Source organism: Myxine glutinosa, chromosome 6 (assembly GCF_964187855.1).
Source record: "Myxine glutinosa chromosome 6, kmMyxGlut1.1, whole genome shotgun sequence".
Taxonomy (NCBI): domain Eukaryota; kingdom Metazoa; phylum Chordata; class Myxini; order Myxiniformes; family Myxinidae; genus Myxine; species Myxine glutinosa.
In genome coordinates, this window is record NC_136266.1 from 39,300,540 (window position 1) to 39,317,984 (window position 17,445).

Here is a 17,445-nt window from a genome sequence, read left to right on the forward strand (position 1 = left end):
CACAGCACATGGCCACTTCCCAGTTCTTTCCACCTCACCACTTGCCATCACCTTCGTCTTTCCTATATTCACCTTCAGACCTTTTGTCTCCATACATTCCTTCCACTTGTTCATCTTTTCCTTCAGTCCATCCATACTTTCCGCAATCAACACCAGATCATCTGCATACAACTCCCACGGTAAACCCTCCTTTACGCTCTGAGCCAGCACCTACATCACAGCTACAAATAGTAGTGGACTTGGTACCGACCCCTGATGCACTCCCACCTTCACCTCAAACTCACCACTGTTCCCGTCCTTTGTCCTTACAGCTGTGCACGCTCTTTTGTACATTGCCATCACTACTCTGATCAACCATTCCTCCACTTCTAACATTCCTCAATGCCCATGTCAATACTTCGCGTGGAACCCTGTCGAATGCTTTCTCCAGATCAACAAACCCAAGAAACAATTTCTTCCTCTTCTCCATGTACTTCTCCTGCAGTTGAGTTAATAAACATAAATGCAAATTTCGCATGTGGAAAAAGTAATAGTACAGCTGATAATCTCTCATATCATAAGAAATGTGCAAATTATGACTAAAGCATGAAATTTCTACCAGTGTTAGTACATGCCATAAGCTTCATTTTCAGATCGGGAGGTAAGGCAGATTTGACCTCTGAGGACCGTGAGAGGCCAATGACCTCAAAATAGCAAAATATTGATGTTTGGCTTCATTCGTTAATGGTAAACATGTTTATGATGTACAAACCATGCATTTGTGTTCCAATAAAAGTGTCTACATATTCCACACAGTGTTGGTAGTTATTTACAGATGTCTAGCATTGACCTCTGAGGACAGGGAGAGGTCAATTACCTCAACATATCAAATATTGATGCCAATGAATGTAAACTGTGGTGGCTGGTACTAACACAATTGTTGTACTTGTGTGTTGCAGGATTCCCTGCCTGAGGATCGAAGCCAAGATACAAGCATCCCAGACCTGATCGTCACTATGGCAAAGCGTCATATCCTCATAGACCCAGCCCAGCCCTCTACGTCCAAGCAATCAAGACCACCCCCAAGAACTAACTGGGAGCTTTGTATTCTTTGCCAAGCAGAGACAGATGAACCTTTGCAGTGCCCACTAAGATCAACCATGAAACCGAGTGGTAGTGGCTATGCATCATTGACAGAAGACCTCCTCCAGTTCAAGGGACTTCGGCACATGCCAATGGAACTTAACGTGAACAGACTGGATGATGGCGATGGCGTAGAAGCTACCTTGAGGACACACAGTGCTCAGTGGCACAAGAAATGTAGTTTAAAGTTTAACAAAAAAATGTTTAACCAGCAGAGCAGAATCAGCTTCAGGACAGCAATCTAGTACTGGTACTCCAACCGTGCACACACGATCAGCAGCTGCCCACAGGCTTCCACAGTCAACAGAGTCTATCTGTTTCTTCTGCAATAAGCCAGCTGGCACTGCAGACTTGCACGGAGCAGCTACAAAGGAAATTGACAAGAACGTTCGGAGATGTGCCACTGAATTGGGGGACACTGAACTGCTGGCCAAGCTGTCTGCAGGAGACATGATTGCCATCGAGGCAAAATACCATCGCAACTGTCTCCGTGCATTATACAACAAAATCAGACCAGCCGCACTCAAGGACGAGGATGCGGATCGTCTGCATGGCATAGCCTTTGCTGAGCTGGTGGTATTCATGGAGGACATGCATGCAGATGAGTACAATGCGCCTGTATTTAAACTCTCAGACGTGGCTAACCTCTACAAGACGAGACTGGAGCAGCTGGGTGCCACGGTAACCAACAGAATACACACAACCAGACTGAAGGACAGACTTCTTTCTGTGCTTCCTGATCTGAGAGCCCACTCTCAGGGCCAAGACACACTTCTCTTGTTTGAGAAAGATATAGGTCCCGCCCTGAAGAAGGCCTGTGATCATGACAGTGATGCCATGCACCTAGTAAGAGCAGCACATGTAGTACGTAGAGAAATGTTTGAGACCAGGTTCACCTTTGACGGTGCGTTCCAAGCTGACTGCCAGAAAGATTCTGTGACACCATCCCTCCTTGCTCTGGTGAACATGATCCTCGATGGGGCGAACATCAAGCACCAGACTCAGTTGGCCAACACAATCACCACAACTGCTGCTCTTACAGTATCGCAGCTACTGGTGTTCAACAGTGTAAAGCATGCACGCAGTGTGGAGTCAATCTCAGTGCGCCACAGCCACGAGAGAGAAACCCCACTCCCACTCTACTTGTCCCTCAAGATTCACACTGTGACCAGGAGCAGAGGTCTGATTGACAAACTGTTCAGCCTAGGGATGTGTGTGTCATATGATAGATTCCTACAGCTCACAGCAGACATTGCCAATGGTGTCTGCCAGCGCTTCAGCATGGAAGAAGTTGTTTGCCCACCCAAGCTGCGCCAGGGACTGTTCACTACTGGGGCTGTCGATAATATGGACCATAACCCCAGCTCTGCGACAGCCAAGGATTCTTTTCATGGCACAGGTATCTCCCTAATGCAACATCCATCACACACGAATGGCGGACTCGACCGTGGTGTAGTGGTGATTGGGCAAGACATCTCTTCTGCCAAGTCGGTAGCACCTCTGCCATCAGTGTACACAAGTGTGCCACCTGCTGCCATGAAGATGAAGCACTTCACTGCACCGGCTGTACAACGTCCTGCAAGGCCTCCCGACCTCCTGGCTGCTAAAGCTGCCGTGGAAGAAGTGTATGGGTGGCTGAGGACAGTGAAGACAGCTCTAGAGAAGCAATCCATAGATGAATTGGTGTCATGGTCTGCCTACCATGCCGATGTCCAGCAAGCAGTGATCCCACCTGCCGCGATCAATGCACTGTTGCCTCTGTTCCTAGACAGCGCACACTCGGTGGCAATGATAAGACATTCCATGGTACATAGCTGTTCACCAACTGGCTGCCGCCATGAACCCAAGACAATGTGCTACTCTCCCCATCTTCCATGCCCTCACAGGGTGCGACACTGTGTCGTATTTCGCTGGCAGAGGGAAGAAGACTGCCTGGGAGATTTGGAAAGTGTTCCCACAGGTGACTGATGCCTTTGAAGAACTCTTACGCATGCCAAGTGATGTCAGTGAGGAGTCAATGTCACTGCTGGAGCGCTTCGTTGTGCTGATGTATGACCGCACCAGTGACACCATGGAAGTGAACGATGCTAGGAAACAGCTCTTCACACACAAGTCTAGGGCTCTAGAAAACATTCCCCCAACGCAGGCAGCACTCCAGCAGCACATCAAGCGTGCATCTCTCCAGGGCAACTGTTGGAACCAAACTCTGGTCCTGAATCCAGAGTTACCAATCCCATCTGACTGGGGCTGGACAAAGGAGGCCTCTGGGTGGCAGCTTCTCTGGACGACACTGCCAGAGGCATCAAAATCTTGCCACAAACTGATCCACTGCGGCTGCAAGAAGGGATGTACCGGCCGCTGCAAGTGCACCGAGGCTGCACTCAAGTGCACTGCATTATGTGCATGTTCGGGAGACTGTTAGGTGCAATCAGACACCTTTATATTTATGCGTCTATATCTTACAACACGATTTCAAGCAAGCTGTTCTGGACACCACAATAACCAAAATGTGTATTTCAATAAATTTGTTTTCTGAGGTCACTGACCTCATTTAAAGCACTTGTTCAGTCATGGTTGCATCCTGTGATTATGTATAAAGGCTCTCCAGAAGATAAAGGGACCAGCACAAGGCAACATACCTTTTTAATGATTCCCAAAACAGACAAACTGCACCAGAATCGTGAAAAAATGACAATTTCAATGTAATTGAGGTCATTGACCTCTCACTATCCTCAGAGGTCAAATCTGACTTACCTCCCGATCTTAAAATGAAGCTTATGGTATGTACTAACACTGGTAAAAATTTCATGCTTTAGTCATAATTTGCACAATTGTTATGATTATCTGCTCACCTATAAGTACACCCCAACATTTATCACTACTTCAAATACCTAGAATTAGAATCAGGCGCACCAGCTCAGGTGCAAATGATTAGAACATCGTCAGAGAGGATCTTGGAGGAACCTGTCTTTTTTAAACCTCAGACATTTAGTTTGGTTTGCTCTTTGTTGTTGAAGTGTGCGGCGTCACCATGCCTAGATCAAAAGAGCTCTCCGAGGCCTTCAGAAAGAAGGTTATAGATGCCTACGAGTCTGGGAAGTGATTTAAAAATATCTCCAAGCAATTTGAAATCAATCATTCGACTGTCCAGAAGATCAGACAAGTGGAGAAGATTCCAAACTGCCAACTTGTTCAGGCCAGGCCGCCCCAGCAAGTTCAGCCCGATAGCAGACCGCAAGATGCTGAAAGAAGTCTCGAAGAACCCCAGAATGTCATCACGAGACCTACAGGTAGCTCTTGCCACTGTTGATGTCAAAGTGCACGAGTCTACCATTAGAAAGAGGCTGCACAAATTTGATCTACATGGGAGGTGTGCCAGGAGGAAACCTTTACTGTCCAGAAAGAACATCAGGGCAAGACTAAAGTTTGCCAATGAACACCATGGCAAAGACCAGCACTTCTGGAACAATGTGCTCTGGACAGATGAGTCAAAGGTAGAGCTATTTGGCCACAGTCACAGAAGACATGTTTGCCGAAAACCAAAGACAGCATTTGACCACAAGAACCTGATACCAACTGTAAAGCAAGGTGGTGGAAATATTATGGTTTGGGGCAGCTTTGCTGCATCAGGGCCTGGGCAGCTCACCATCATAGAATCCACGATGAATTCTTCATTGTACCAGAGTGTGCTTGAGGATAATATGAGGCCATCTGTCAGAAAGTTGAAGCTCAACCGAAGGTGGATCTTGCAACATGACAATGACCCTAAACATACCAGTAAATCCACCAAGGAATGGCTGAAAATAAAAAAATGGAGGGTTCTGGGATGGCCAAGTCAAAGCCCGGATCTAAATCCCATCGAGATGTTGTGGGGGGATTTGAAACGAGCTGTGCATGCAAGAAACCCCTCAAACATCGCACAGCTGAAAGAATTCTGCATGGAGGAGTGGGCAAAAATTTCTCCCAGTCGATGTCAGAGACTGGTAGACAGTTATAAGAAACGCCTACTTGAGGTTGTTTCTGCCAAAGGGGGCAATACCACCTATTAGAGCCAAGGTTGTACTTACTTTTTCCACAGAGGGAAATGGCATCTGTTAATTTTTTGTTGAATAAATTATTGCATGGTCAATTTTCCATTGTTTTTTGTTCAATTGGATCACCTTTATCTATAGATACTGTTCAAATGAAGATCAAATATTGATATGTCCACATATGTTAAAAAGATTTTAAAAACATTTCATGGGGTGTACTTACTCTTTCCACATACAAAATTTGCATTTATGTTTATTTAAATTATACAATGGACTACAAAATGTAAATGTTTCATGATATTTGTTATACTAGGGCATGCCCGTACTATATATAAGCTAGGACGTGCCCGTACGTGGGTGCCCGTTCCTTGCCAAAAAAAAAAAAAAAAAAAAAAAATTTGTGTAGGGGTGTGTGTGTGTGTAAACATCCTAGGGCGTGCCCGTACGTGGGTGCAAAAAAACATGCGTGCAAACAACAACAAAAAAAAAACTTTGAAACCACGTGGCAGTAACGACCACAGAACCCCCCCCCCCCCCTCTATTTACATGAATGGTTTGGTCCATTCGCAACGACCACAGAACCCCCCCCTCTATTTACATGCAATGGTTTGGTCCATTCGCAACGCCAAAGCGAACGGCGAACGGCTAAATCGCCAGAGCTCGGTAAGTACTTGTCCGATTAATTTCAAACCTTGAAAAGGCACATCCTCGGGTCCCCAGCAATATACCTGGCAAGTTTAAAGTATATCGGACCCGTGGTTGTCGAGAAACAGCGGTCACAGACAAACATACAAACACACATACACACATACACACATACACACAGAGATTAATGGAATTATAGATAGATTATATCACCTTTATCTATCAATATTGTTGAAATGAAGATCAAATCGCTGTATGTTGAAATAGTCAAAACTTTACATGGGGTGTACTTACTTTTTCATGCGACTATATATACTAGGCCGTGCCCGTACGTGGGTGCCCGTTCCTTGCCAAAAAAAAAAGCCGCAGCTCGGATGGCGCTGCAGTTAATCGGGCCTGTATCGGCAGAGTTATTATAAACGTGTACTACAATCGATCGTACCTTACAACAATCAACACAGATTGCAACGTCAAATAAATGAATACGCTCTCAAATGTGCCGTCCGAGGCAGCGTCTGCTCGCCACGTTCAGCATCAGTATGTCGTCACTATGACTATCCGTAAGTCCGGAAGTGACGTCCTCATTTGACTGTCCGGAAGGTCGCATATCGCAGTTACGATGAATCGCAAATTAGTTTTAATTAGTTTTAAAACATAGTTTAACGCCAACATAGTTTGCCAACGTGAAATAAATGAATACGCTCTCAAATGTGCCGTCCGAGGCAGAGTCTGTTCGCCACGTTCGGCACACGTGATAGCTCGCTGCTCTGATTGGTTGAATCGTTTTTTGGACATAGCTCGGTAACTACTTCTCCGATTAATATGAAACCTTGAAACGGCACATCCTCAGGTCCCCAGCAATATATCTGGCAAGTTTCAATTAGATCGGACCCGTGGTTGTCGAGAAACAGCGGTCACAGACACACAGAGATTACTGGAATTATAGATAGATATATATATATCTCATAGTGTCGTTAAGACCATATTCCGAGATCAAGACGACCTGACTATAACCTTATGCATACACCAACATAATGCACTGATTTACCTCACTGATGTCTATTACTATGGGATGGGGAGGGGAGTACGAGTGGCCACGACTGAGTTAGTGCCCGGCACCGGAGGCATCCAAAATCCATCCCTACTTCTCCCCCTCCCATCGATCTCACTGTCACTCTCACCTCTACTGTACTCTACTGTAGGCGTTTTCACCCTTTCCATCTTATTTCATTCCATTGTGTTCTCCCTCTTCCACAAACCTTGACCATTGTATAGAGAGAGAAAGAAAGAAAGAAGAAAGAAGAAAGAAGAAAGAAAAAAAAAGAAAAAAAACCTGCATTATGCCTCCATATACCAGCAACGAGGTGTACACACTGCCAACAAACCCGCAAACTCTCAGCACGACACATGGAAAAGCAACAAATTGCAACACATTTGGAATTACTGTCGTGTCATACCAGTGTTCGACGACTTACCACGTAGGAGAGTGGCCATATTCTAAAGGTTTGTCTGAGCATGCCTCGCAGTGCATTTTCCTGCTGCATGTTCTAAAGGGCAGAAGATGAACTTGGTATTCAAACGTCACCACTGACACATTTTACACAGATAATGCCACATGTAATAAATAAATAAAAAAACAAATGACCTTTCGAGGCCATTTTCCCCCACAGAGCAGGGGTTGGCCTTTTTCGGGCACCTTGGTCCCCTTTTGAAGCAATGTTTTATGGCTGGATGCCCTTCCTGCTGCCAACCCTGTTAGTCGTCTCTTGCGACACAGGGAACTCCCAGTGAGCTGGTACTCAATTTGCCGACCTCGGAAGGATGACAGGCTGAGTCAACTCCCCTGGTGTTAATTCAGCGATCAACCGGGATTCGAACCCAGGATCCTAGGATCCCAAGCCGGCACCCTAACTGCTAAACCAACACCAGGCTAAAATAATGCGACATGTAATAATTCCACAATAATGATAATGTGACAAGCAAACACTTGAGGAACAATAATAATAATAAAAAATGCATGCAAGGGAAAGCCAATTTTAAACGCGCATTTACAACCAGTATAAGTAACATATTTTATTACCCAACTTTACGTAGTGATTTTATTGTTTAACTAGCCGAAACCCGTGGAACATCCACGGAAGGGAGGATGTGGTGTATGGATAGAGTGTACCATTATGGATGGCATCGGGGATTTGCTTGTCCGAGTAAGAGTGAGGAAGAAAGATGAGAATGAAGAGTGCGTATATGAACAACGATCGCCGACACCGGCACAAATGCATGCTCTGGATTGTCCACTCAGTGGACGGCTTGCTTTCGCCTTCGCCTGTCCAATCAGCGGACGGCTTGCTTCGCCTTCGCCCAGCAGACGCCAATACAATGGCGTCGTAAGATGGCGCCGTATCGGCAGTTAATCGGATGCTTTTGGGCCCCAACGTCGGCTAATTCAGATTTTTCGAGTATGGCTGTACATGACAAACAAAGAGCGAGGTTCGTAGATCATAAATCCATTAGTGCCGTGGGCATCGGGTCACTGGGTGCGGCGTAAAAGGGATAACAAAGTTGAGTCCTTACGCTATTATTATATAGATGCCAGAGTAAAGTCACCACAACCATATTGGGAAAAAATTATTCTGGAATTGCGAACTTTCAGGTTAACATTTATGCCAGCGATGGAGTTTCAATGCAACTGTTGAGTGCCGGTCACAACACCATCTTATCATGGAAGAACAGCAATCACCATAAAATAAAGGCCTCATGTTATTTGATCAAAGTGCAATTTCAATCATACAATAAAAGCGAAAGTTATTGGTTATGGATGAGTGTGGGTTGGTTAGGTGCAAGTAGAGTCCCAAAACACTAGGAGTAGCGACATGGCACGTCCCGGAAATTTCGGGACACGTGGCCCATGGCAGCCATTTTGTTTCCATCGATAGGTCGATAGGGAAGAGGGGGGGATGGGGAGGGTGAGGGATGGGAGGGTGAGGGATGGGAGGGTGAGGGATGGGAGGGTGAGGGATGGAGGGTGAGGGATGGGAGGGGGGGAGGGGCAGGGGGTGGGAGGGTGAGGGGGTGGGAGGGGGAGGGGGGAGGGGGAGGGAGAGGGGGGAGGGAGAGGGAGAGGGAGAGGGGGGAGGGAGAGGGAGAGGGAGAGGGGGGAGGGAGAGGGGGGAGGGAGAGGGGGGAAACCGGCAGAAGTACCCGGCATTGCTGGGCGGGGGAGGGGAGGGGAGGGGAACGGGGGGGGGAGGGGAGAAGAGGGGGGGGGGGGAGAAGGGTGGGGGAGGGGAGGGGGAGGGGAGAAGGGGAGGGGGTAGGGTGGAGGGGGTAGGGTGGAGGGGGAAGGGTGGAGGGGGAAGGGTGGAGGGGGAAGGGTGGAGGGGGAAGGGTGGAGGGGGAAAGGAGGGGGAAAGGAGGGGGGAGGGGGGAAGGGGGAGGGGGAAGGGGGAAGGGGGAGGGGGAGGGGAGGGGGAGGGGGAGGGGGGAGGAGGAAAGGGAGAGGGAGGGGGAGGGGAAAGGGAGGGGGAGGGGGGGGGGGAAATGGAGAGGGAGGGGGAGGGGAAAGGGAGGGGGAGGGGGAGGGGGAAAAGGGAGGGGGAGGGGGAGGGGGAAAAGGGAGGGAGAGGGGGGAGGGGGAAAAGGGAGGGGGAGGGGGGAGGGGGGAAAGGGAGGGGGAGGGGGAAAATGGAGGGGGAGGGGAGAAGGGGAGGGGGAGGGGAGAAGGGGAGGGGGAGGGGAGAAGGGGAGAAGGGGAGGGGAGAAGGGGAGGGGTAGGGTGGAGGGGGAAGGGAAGGGGGGATGGAGGGGGGATGGAGGGGGAAGGGGATGGCCAGTTAACAATGACGTTGCAGTTCTCATGGTCGGAGAGCAGCACAACAATCGGACATAGTCCTGCATATTCGCAACAGCACGAAGCGGTTTTTGGAGACTCACTGATCCTGTGACGTCCTCCAGTACCGGCGTCGCCGGGCGGGGGAAGGGAGACCCGTACATTCCCAACCCGTACATTCGCCCTCTCGACTCAAGCTCACTCGGACAAAAGCCTCGCACAAATTACACCGTGAAGGCCCAATGGTCATGTCTATGCCACAAATCACGGGCGCACTGAATTGAAAATATATAGAACGCTCATACTCCGTGAAAAGTGAAGCCGCCGTGTCGCCATCTTGGTCAGCACGACTCGACCAACTCGCTTCGCGGATCTCGTTTTGTGCGGCAATAAACTGCTCCAATCGGTTACGGAAGGGTTGTGGAAAGACGTTTCACAGCTGTTTCAAAGACATTTAATTCATAACGCACAAAATCGATACAAAACACGATCGCATAAAAGGTGAAAAAACGTGTGACGGGATGGAACATCACGTGATCGCTCTGAGCGAATCAGTCTGGCGGCGGTAATGGAACATCACGTGATCGCTCTGAGCGAATCAGCGAGCTGCTCTGGAACCGGCTGAGATTAGCGGGTGCTTCGCTGAAATGCGGAGGTAAATATGAATAAAAAATATGGATCGTCAAATATTTTGAGTTCGGCCATGTTCGTCCCGAGGCTCAATGGCCATGTCTATGTCAAATATCAAGCACGTAAGCCTCTCCGTTTAGGAGTCTATCGGTATCGGTATCGGTATCTCACACACACACACACACACACACACACACACACACACACACACACACACACACACACACACACACACACACACACACACACACACACACACACACACACACACACACACACACACACACACACACACACACACACAACATCCCGGAAAAGTTGCTGAAGTGTAAACACGTCACTTGTGTGTCTAACAACTATTTATTCAAAATGGTTGGAGTATTGCAGTTGACATTGGTTACCAGGTCATGGTCCATGACATGGTTAATACCAAAATAATTCAGGATAAATTTGCTTTCAGCCTCACCTTTTAGCAAAACAACAACACCAACAGGCATTTTAAGGCCAGTTTCCCTGCTAGAGCGGGGGTTAGCCTTGCGGTCCCCTTGACAATCTTCTCCATGACAATCTTTTCCAATCCAAACACTGACAACCTTTTAGTAAAGCAGTATATTGTATTGAAATAAGAACATGAATCATAATAGTGGGAGAAAAAGGGCGAACACGAGGACTCGGAGCACATGAATGAGCTGGGGGAAAAGCAAAACCATGGAGGATGAGAGATTTAATGGGAATAGAGAGGAATTAAAGTTTACATGCACCAGTGTCAGATTACTTGTGCTAGAATAAATGAAGGATTCGGGGATTTTTTTTTTTTTTTTTTTTTACCTATGCCCTGCATTTAGCGCAGCCCCATTTTATACGCAGCATCCAGTGAATGTGTATGGAGGTTATGTTTTTACATCCCTGTGTGCGTGCAGGATATCTCAAAGTTATGGACGGATTCGGACGACACTTGGTGAACACGTTGGTGTGCGACAAGGACAAATCGATTTAATTTTGGTGAGGATCCGATTCCAGATCCGGATACGAGAAAAAAAAATTTCACTTTAAAGCGATTATTATTCACCATTAATTGAGAGATGGGGCCAAAAAAAAGTTGTGGACGAGTTCCGACAATACTTGGTGGATGAGTTGGCGAGGTGACAAAAGAAGATTCGATTTTGGTTCAGGTCCGAATGCAGATTCGGCCTATCAGTGCGATACAAAACATGAACTGTTCAGCCTGGCGGTGGGAGGTATGCGCTCTATCGAGGGGCGAGGGCCCTTCTAGTTCCTTTGTTCTTTCCAAATTTATTCTTTCCTACTCCATTTGATTGCGAAGAAAAGCTTTCTATGTCTATGTATTCCTAAAGTCGGAGTTATGCTTCTGCGAGTCTGCGAACATGCATGAGTGTCGCCCGCAGAGGTCCACATGGGTGTTTGCCAACATACTTGCACGTAACGTTAACGCGTGTACTAGGGGGCAGTGTCGCATTTACTAAAACTAAAGCATGTACAGAATACGAAGAAGAACCCAGAAAAGAAATCCCGTTTTCACCCCCGGTAAAAGTGTAAACACGGACGTGCTCGTTGCATTGTCGTGGATCAATTTGTGTAGCCTGGTGAAATGGATAGGAGACGGATATTGAATGCCTGAAGGAAGCATTTAGTTGGCTATGCTGTGCTTGAGGCTCAGTTGTGGCAATATTATGCTGAAACTCGCGGAAGAGGCGTAAAAGGAGATGGTCTGTGAGGCCCCCGTCCATATCCAGGTCGGATGAGGTGTCATACGAATGTTTATTATTGCGAACCTCATCTGACAGTCGCTCCTCGAACTGCTCCATTGCTATTCTCCGTTTGAATGCTTTGGCTCTGTTTTAGTTCCGTTTTGGGTCTGGGCCCAACCACCAATGGTCAATGGTGTGGGGTGGGGGTGGGGCAGGAAAGGTGGTGGTGGTGGTGGTCGATGGTGATGTGTGGGTGGGGGTGGTCGATGGTGGTGGGGGTGGGGGTGGTCGATGGTGGTGGTGGTCGATGGTGGTGGTGGTCGATGGTGGTGGTGGTGGTCGATGGTGGTGGTGGTCGATGGTGGTGGGGGTCGATGGTGGTGGGGGTGGTGGTGGTCGATGGTGGTGGGGGTGGGGGTGGTCGATGGTGGTGGGGGTGGGGGTGGTCGATGGTGGTGGGGGTGGGGGTGGTCGATGGTGGTGGGGGTGGGGGTGGTCGATGGTGGTGGGGGTGGGGGTGGTCGATGGTGGTGGGCGTGGGGGTGGTCGATGGTGGTGGGGTGGGGGTGGTCGATGGTGGTGGGGGTGGGGGTGGTCGATGGTGGTGGGGGTGGGGGTGGTCGATGGTGGTGGGGGTGGGGGTGGTCGATGGTGGTGGGGGTGGGGGTGGTCGATGGTGGTGGGGGTGGGGGTGGTCGATGGTGGTGGGGGTGGGGGTGGTCGATGGTGGTGGGGGTGGTCGATAGTGGTGGGGGTGGGGGTGGGGGTGGGGTGGTCGATGATGGTGGGGGTGGTCGATGGTGGTGGGGGTGGGGTGGGGTGGTCGATGGTGGTGGGGATGGGGGTGGTCGATGGTGGTGGGGGTGGTCGATGGTGGTGGGGGTGGTCAATGGTGGTCGATGGTGGTGGGGGTGGTCGATGGTGGTGGGGGTGGGGTGGTCGGTGGGGGTGGGGTGGTCGATGGTGGTGGGGGTGGGGTGGTCGATGGTGGTGGGGGTGGGGTGGTCGATGGTGGTGGGGGTGGGGTGGTCGATGGTGGTGGGGGTGGGGTGGTCGATGGTGGTGGGGGTGGGGTGGTCGATGGTGGTGGGGGTGGGGTGGTCGATGGTGGTGGGGGTGGGGTGGTCGATGGTGGTGGGGGTGGGGTGGTCGATGGTGGTGGGGGTGGGGTGGTCGATGGTGGTGGGGGTGGGGTGGTCGATGGTGGTGGGGGTGGGGTGGTCGATGGTGGTGGGGGTGGGGTGGTCGATGGTGGTGGGGGTGGGGTGGTCGATGGTGGTGGTGGTGGGGTGGTCGATGGTGGTGGGGGTGGGGTGGTCGATGGTGGTGGGGGTGGGGTGGTCGATGGTGGTGGGGGTGGGGTGGTCGATGGTGGTGGGGGTGGGGTGGTCGATGGTGGTGGGGGTGGGGTGGTCGATGGTGGTGGGGGTGGGGTGGTCGATGGTGGTGGGGGTGGGGTGGTCGTTGGTGGTGGGGGTGGGGTGGTCGATGGTGGTGGGGGTGGGGTGGTCGATGGTGGTGGGGGTGGGGTGGTCGATGGTGGTGGGGGTGGGGTGGTCGATGGTGGTGGGGGTGGGGTGGTCGATGGTGGTGGGGGTGGGGTGGTCGATGGTGGTGGGGGTGGGGTGGTCGATGGTGGTGGGGGTGGGGTGGTCGATGGTGGTGGGGGTGGGTGGTCGATGGTGGTGGGGGTGGGGTGGTCGATGGTGGTGGGGGTGGGGTGGTCGATGGTGGTGGGGGTGGGGTGGTCGATGGTGGTGGGGGTGGGGTGGTCGATGGTGGTGGGGGTGGGGTGGTCGATGGTGGTGGGGGTGGGGGTGGGGTGGTCGATGGTGGTGGGGGTGGGGGTGGGGTGGTCGATGGTGGTGGGGGTGGGGTGGTCGATGGTGGTGGGGGTGGGGTGGGGGTGGGGTGGTCGATGGTGGTGGGGGTGGGGGTGGGGTGGTCGATGGTGGTGGGGGTGGTCGATGGTGGTGGGGGTGGGGTGGTCGATGGTGGTGAGGGTGGGGGTGGGGTGGTCGATGGTGGTGGGGGTGGGGGTGGGGTGGTCGATGGTGGTGGGGGTGGGGGTGGGGTGGTCGATGGTGGTGGGGGTGGGGTGGTCGATGGTGGTGGGGGTGGGGGTGGGGGTGGGGTGGTCGATGGTGGTGGGGGTGGGGTGGTCGATGGTGGTGGGGGTGGGGTGGTCGATGGTGGTGGGGGTGGGGTGGTCGATGGTGGTGGGGGTGGGGTGGTCGATGGTGGTGGGGGTGGGGTGGTCGATGGTGGTGGGGGTGGGGTGGTCGATGGTGGTGGGGGTGGGGTGGTCGATGGTGGTGGGGGTGGGGTGGTCGATGGTGGTGGGGGTGGGGTGGTCGATGGTGGTGGGGGTGGGGTGGTCGATGGTGGTGGGGGTGGGGTGGTCGATGGTGGTGGGGGTGGGGTGGTCGATGGTGGTGGGGGTGGGGTGGTCGATGGTGGTGGGGGTGGGGGTGGGGTGGTCGATGGTGGTGGGGGTGGGGGTGGGGTGGTCGATGGTGGTGGGGGTGGGGTGGGGTGGTCGATGGTGGTGGGGGTGGGGTGGTCGATGGTGGTGGGGGTGGGGGTGGTCGATGGTGGTGGGGGTGGGGTGGTCGATGGTGGTGGGGGTGGGGTGGTCGATGGTGGTGGGGGTGGGGTGGTCGATGGTGGTGGGGGTGGGGGTGGGGTGGTCGATGGTGGTGGGGGTGGGGGTGGGGTGGTCGATGGTGGTGGGGGTGGGGTGGTCGATGGTGGTGGGGGTGGGGTGGTCGATGGTGGTGGGGGTGGGGTGGTCGATGGTGGTGGGGGTGGGGTGGTCGATGGTGGTGGGGGTGGGGTGGTCGATGGTGGTGGGGGTGGGGGTGGGGTGGTCGATGGTGGTGGGGGTGGGGGTGGGGTGGTCGATGGTGGTGGGGGTGGGGGTGGGGTGGTCGATGGTGGTGGGGGTGGGGTGGTCGATGGTGGTGGGGGTGGGGTGGTCGATGGTGGTGGGGGTGGGGTGGTCGATGGTGGTGGGGTGGTCGATGGTGGTGGGGGTGGGGGTGGTCGATGGTGGTGGGGGTGGGGTGGTCGATGGTGGTGGGGGTGGGGTGGTCGATGGTGGTGGGGGTGGGGTGGTCGATGGTGGTGGGGGTGGGGTGGTCGATGGTGGTGGGGGTGGGGTGGTCGATGGTGGTGGGGGTGGGGTGGTCGATGGTGGTGGGGGGTGGGGTGGTCGATGGTGGTGGGGGTGGGGTGGTCGATGGTGGTGGGGGTGGGGTGGTCGATGGTGGTGGGGGTGGGGTGGTCGATGGTGGTGGGGGTGGGGTGGTCGATGGTGGTGGGGGTGGGGGTGGGGTGGTCGATGGTGGTGGGGGTGGGGTGGTCGATGGTGGTGGGGGTGGGGTGGTCGATGGTGGTGGGGGTGGGGTGGTCGATGGTGGTGGGGGTGGGGTGGTCGATGGTGGTGGGGGTGGGGTGGTCGATGGTGGTGGGGGTGGGGGTGGGGTGGTCGATGGTGGTGGGGGTGGGGTGGTCGATGGTGGTGGGGGTGGGGTGGTCGATGGTGGTGGGGGGTGGGGTGGTCGATGGTGGTGGGGTGGGGTGGTCGATGGTGGTGGGGGTGGGGTGGTCGATGGTGGTGGGGGTGGGGTGGTCGATGGTGGTGGGGGTGGGGTGGTCGATGGTGGTGGGGGTGGGGTGGTCGATGGTGGTGGGGGTGGGGTGGTCGATGGTGGTGGGGGTGGGGTGGTCGATGGTGGTGGTGGTGGGGTGGTCGATGGTGGTGGGGGTGGGGTGGTCGATGGTGGTGGGGGTGGGGGTGGGGTGGTCGATGGTGGTGGGGGTGGGGGTGGGGTGGTCGATGGTGGTGGGGGTGGGGTGGTCGATGGTGGTGGGGGTGGGGTGGTCGATGGTGGTGGGGGTGGGGTGGTCGATGGTGGTGGGGGTGGGGTGGTCGATGGTGGTGGGGGTGGGGTGGTCGATGGTGGTGGGGGTGGGGTGGTCGATGGTGGTGGGGGTGGGGTGGTCGATGGTGGTGGGGGTGGGGTGGTCGATGGTGGTGGGGGGTGGGGTGGTCGATGGTGGTGGGGGTGGGGTGGTCGATGGTGGTGGGGGTGGGGTGGTCGATGGTGGTGGGGGTGGGGTGGTCGATGGTGGTGGGGGTGGGGTGGTCGATGGTGGTGGGGGTGGGGGTGGGGTGGTCGATGGTGGTGGGGGTGGGGGTGGGGTGGTCGATGGTGGTGGGGGTGGGGGTGGGGTGGTCGATGGTGGTGGGGGTGGGGGTGGGGTGGTCGATGGTGGTGGGGGTGGGGTGGTCGATGGTGGTGGGGGTGGGGTGGTCGATGGTGGTGGGGGTGGGGTGGTCGATGGTGGTGGGGGTGGGGTGGTCGATGGTGGTGGGGGTGGGGTGGTCGATGGTGGTGGGGGTGGGGTGGTCGATGGTGGTGGGGGTGGGGTGGTCGATGGTGGTGGGGGTGGGGTGGTCGATGGTGGTGGGGGTGGGGGTGGGGGTGGGGTGGTCGATGGTGGTGGGGGTGGGGGTGGGGTGGTCGATGGTGGTGGGGGTGGGGTGGTCGATGGTGGTGGGGGTGGGGTGGTCGATGGTGGTGGGGGTGGGGTGGTCGATGGTGGTGGGGGTGGGGTGGTCGATGGTGGTGGGGGTGGGGTGGTCGATGGTGGTGGGGGTGGGGTGGTCGATGGTGGTGGGGGTGGGGTGGTCGATGGTGGTGGGGGTGGGGTGGTCGATGGTGGTGGGGGTGGGGTGGTCGATGGTGGTGGGGGTGGGGGTGGGGTGGTGGGGGTGGGGTGGGGGTGGGGTGGTCGATGGTGGTGGGGGTGGGGTGGGGGTGGGGTGGTCGATGGTGGTGGGGGTGGGGGGTGGGGTGGTCGATGGTGGTGGGGGTGGGGGTGGGGTGGTCGATGGTGGTGGGGGTGGGGTGGTCGATGGTGGTGGGGGTGGGGTGGTCGATGGTGGTGGGGTGGGGTGGTCGATGGTGGTGGGGGTGGGGGTGGGGTGGTCGATGGTGGTGGGGGTGGGGTGGTCGATGGTGGTGGGGGTGGGGTGGTCGATGGTGGTGGGGGTGGGGTGGTCGATGGTGGTGGGGGTGGGGTGGTCGATGGTGGTGGGGGTGGGGTGGTCGATGGTGGTGGGGGTGGGGTGGTCGATGGTGGTGGGGGTGGGGGTGGGGTGGTCGATGGTGGTGGGGGTGGGGTGGTCGATGGTGGTGGGGGTGGGGTGGGGGTGGGGTGGTCGATGGTGGTGGGGGTGGGGTGGTCGATGGTGGTGGGGGTGGGGTGGTCGATGGTGGTGGGCGTGGGGTGGTCGATGGTGGTGGGCGTGGGGTGGTCGATGGTGGTGGGGGTGGGGTGGTCGATGGTGGTGGGGGTGGGGTGGGGGTGGGGTGGTCGATGGTGGTGGGGGTGGGGGTGGGGTGGTCGATGGTGGTGGGGGTGGGGTGGTCGATGGTGGTGGGGGTGGGGTGGTCGATGGTGGTGGGGGTGG

The 17,445-nt window shown here is 54.7% G+C and overlaps 1 protein-coding gene across 4 annotated transcripts in view; it reads right to left on the reverse strand.

Annotated features, from left to right (window-relative positions):
- The window catches only part of LOC137429702 (uncharacterized), a 122,121-nt gene that overhangs the window by 100,380 nt on the left and 4,296 nt on the right, over positions 1-17,445 (reverse strand). For 2 of the 4 annotated variants that reach the window (XM_068119866.2, XM_068119865.2), the window contains exon 2: positions 7,274-7,345. The exons of the other annotated variants lie outside the window; for them this stretch is intronic. In XM_068119866.2, coding sequence (XP_067975967.2) covers positions 7,274-7,345 — 72 coding nt within the window. The remainder of the gene's footprint in view (positions 1-7,273; positions 7,346-17,445) is intronic. 4 annotated transcript variants of the gene reach the window in all.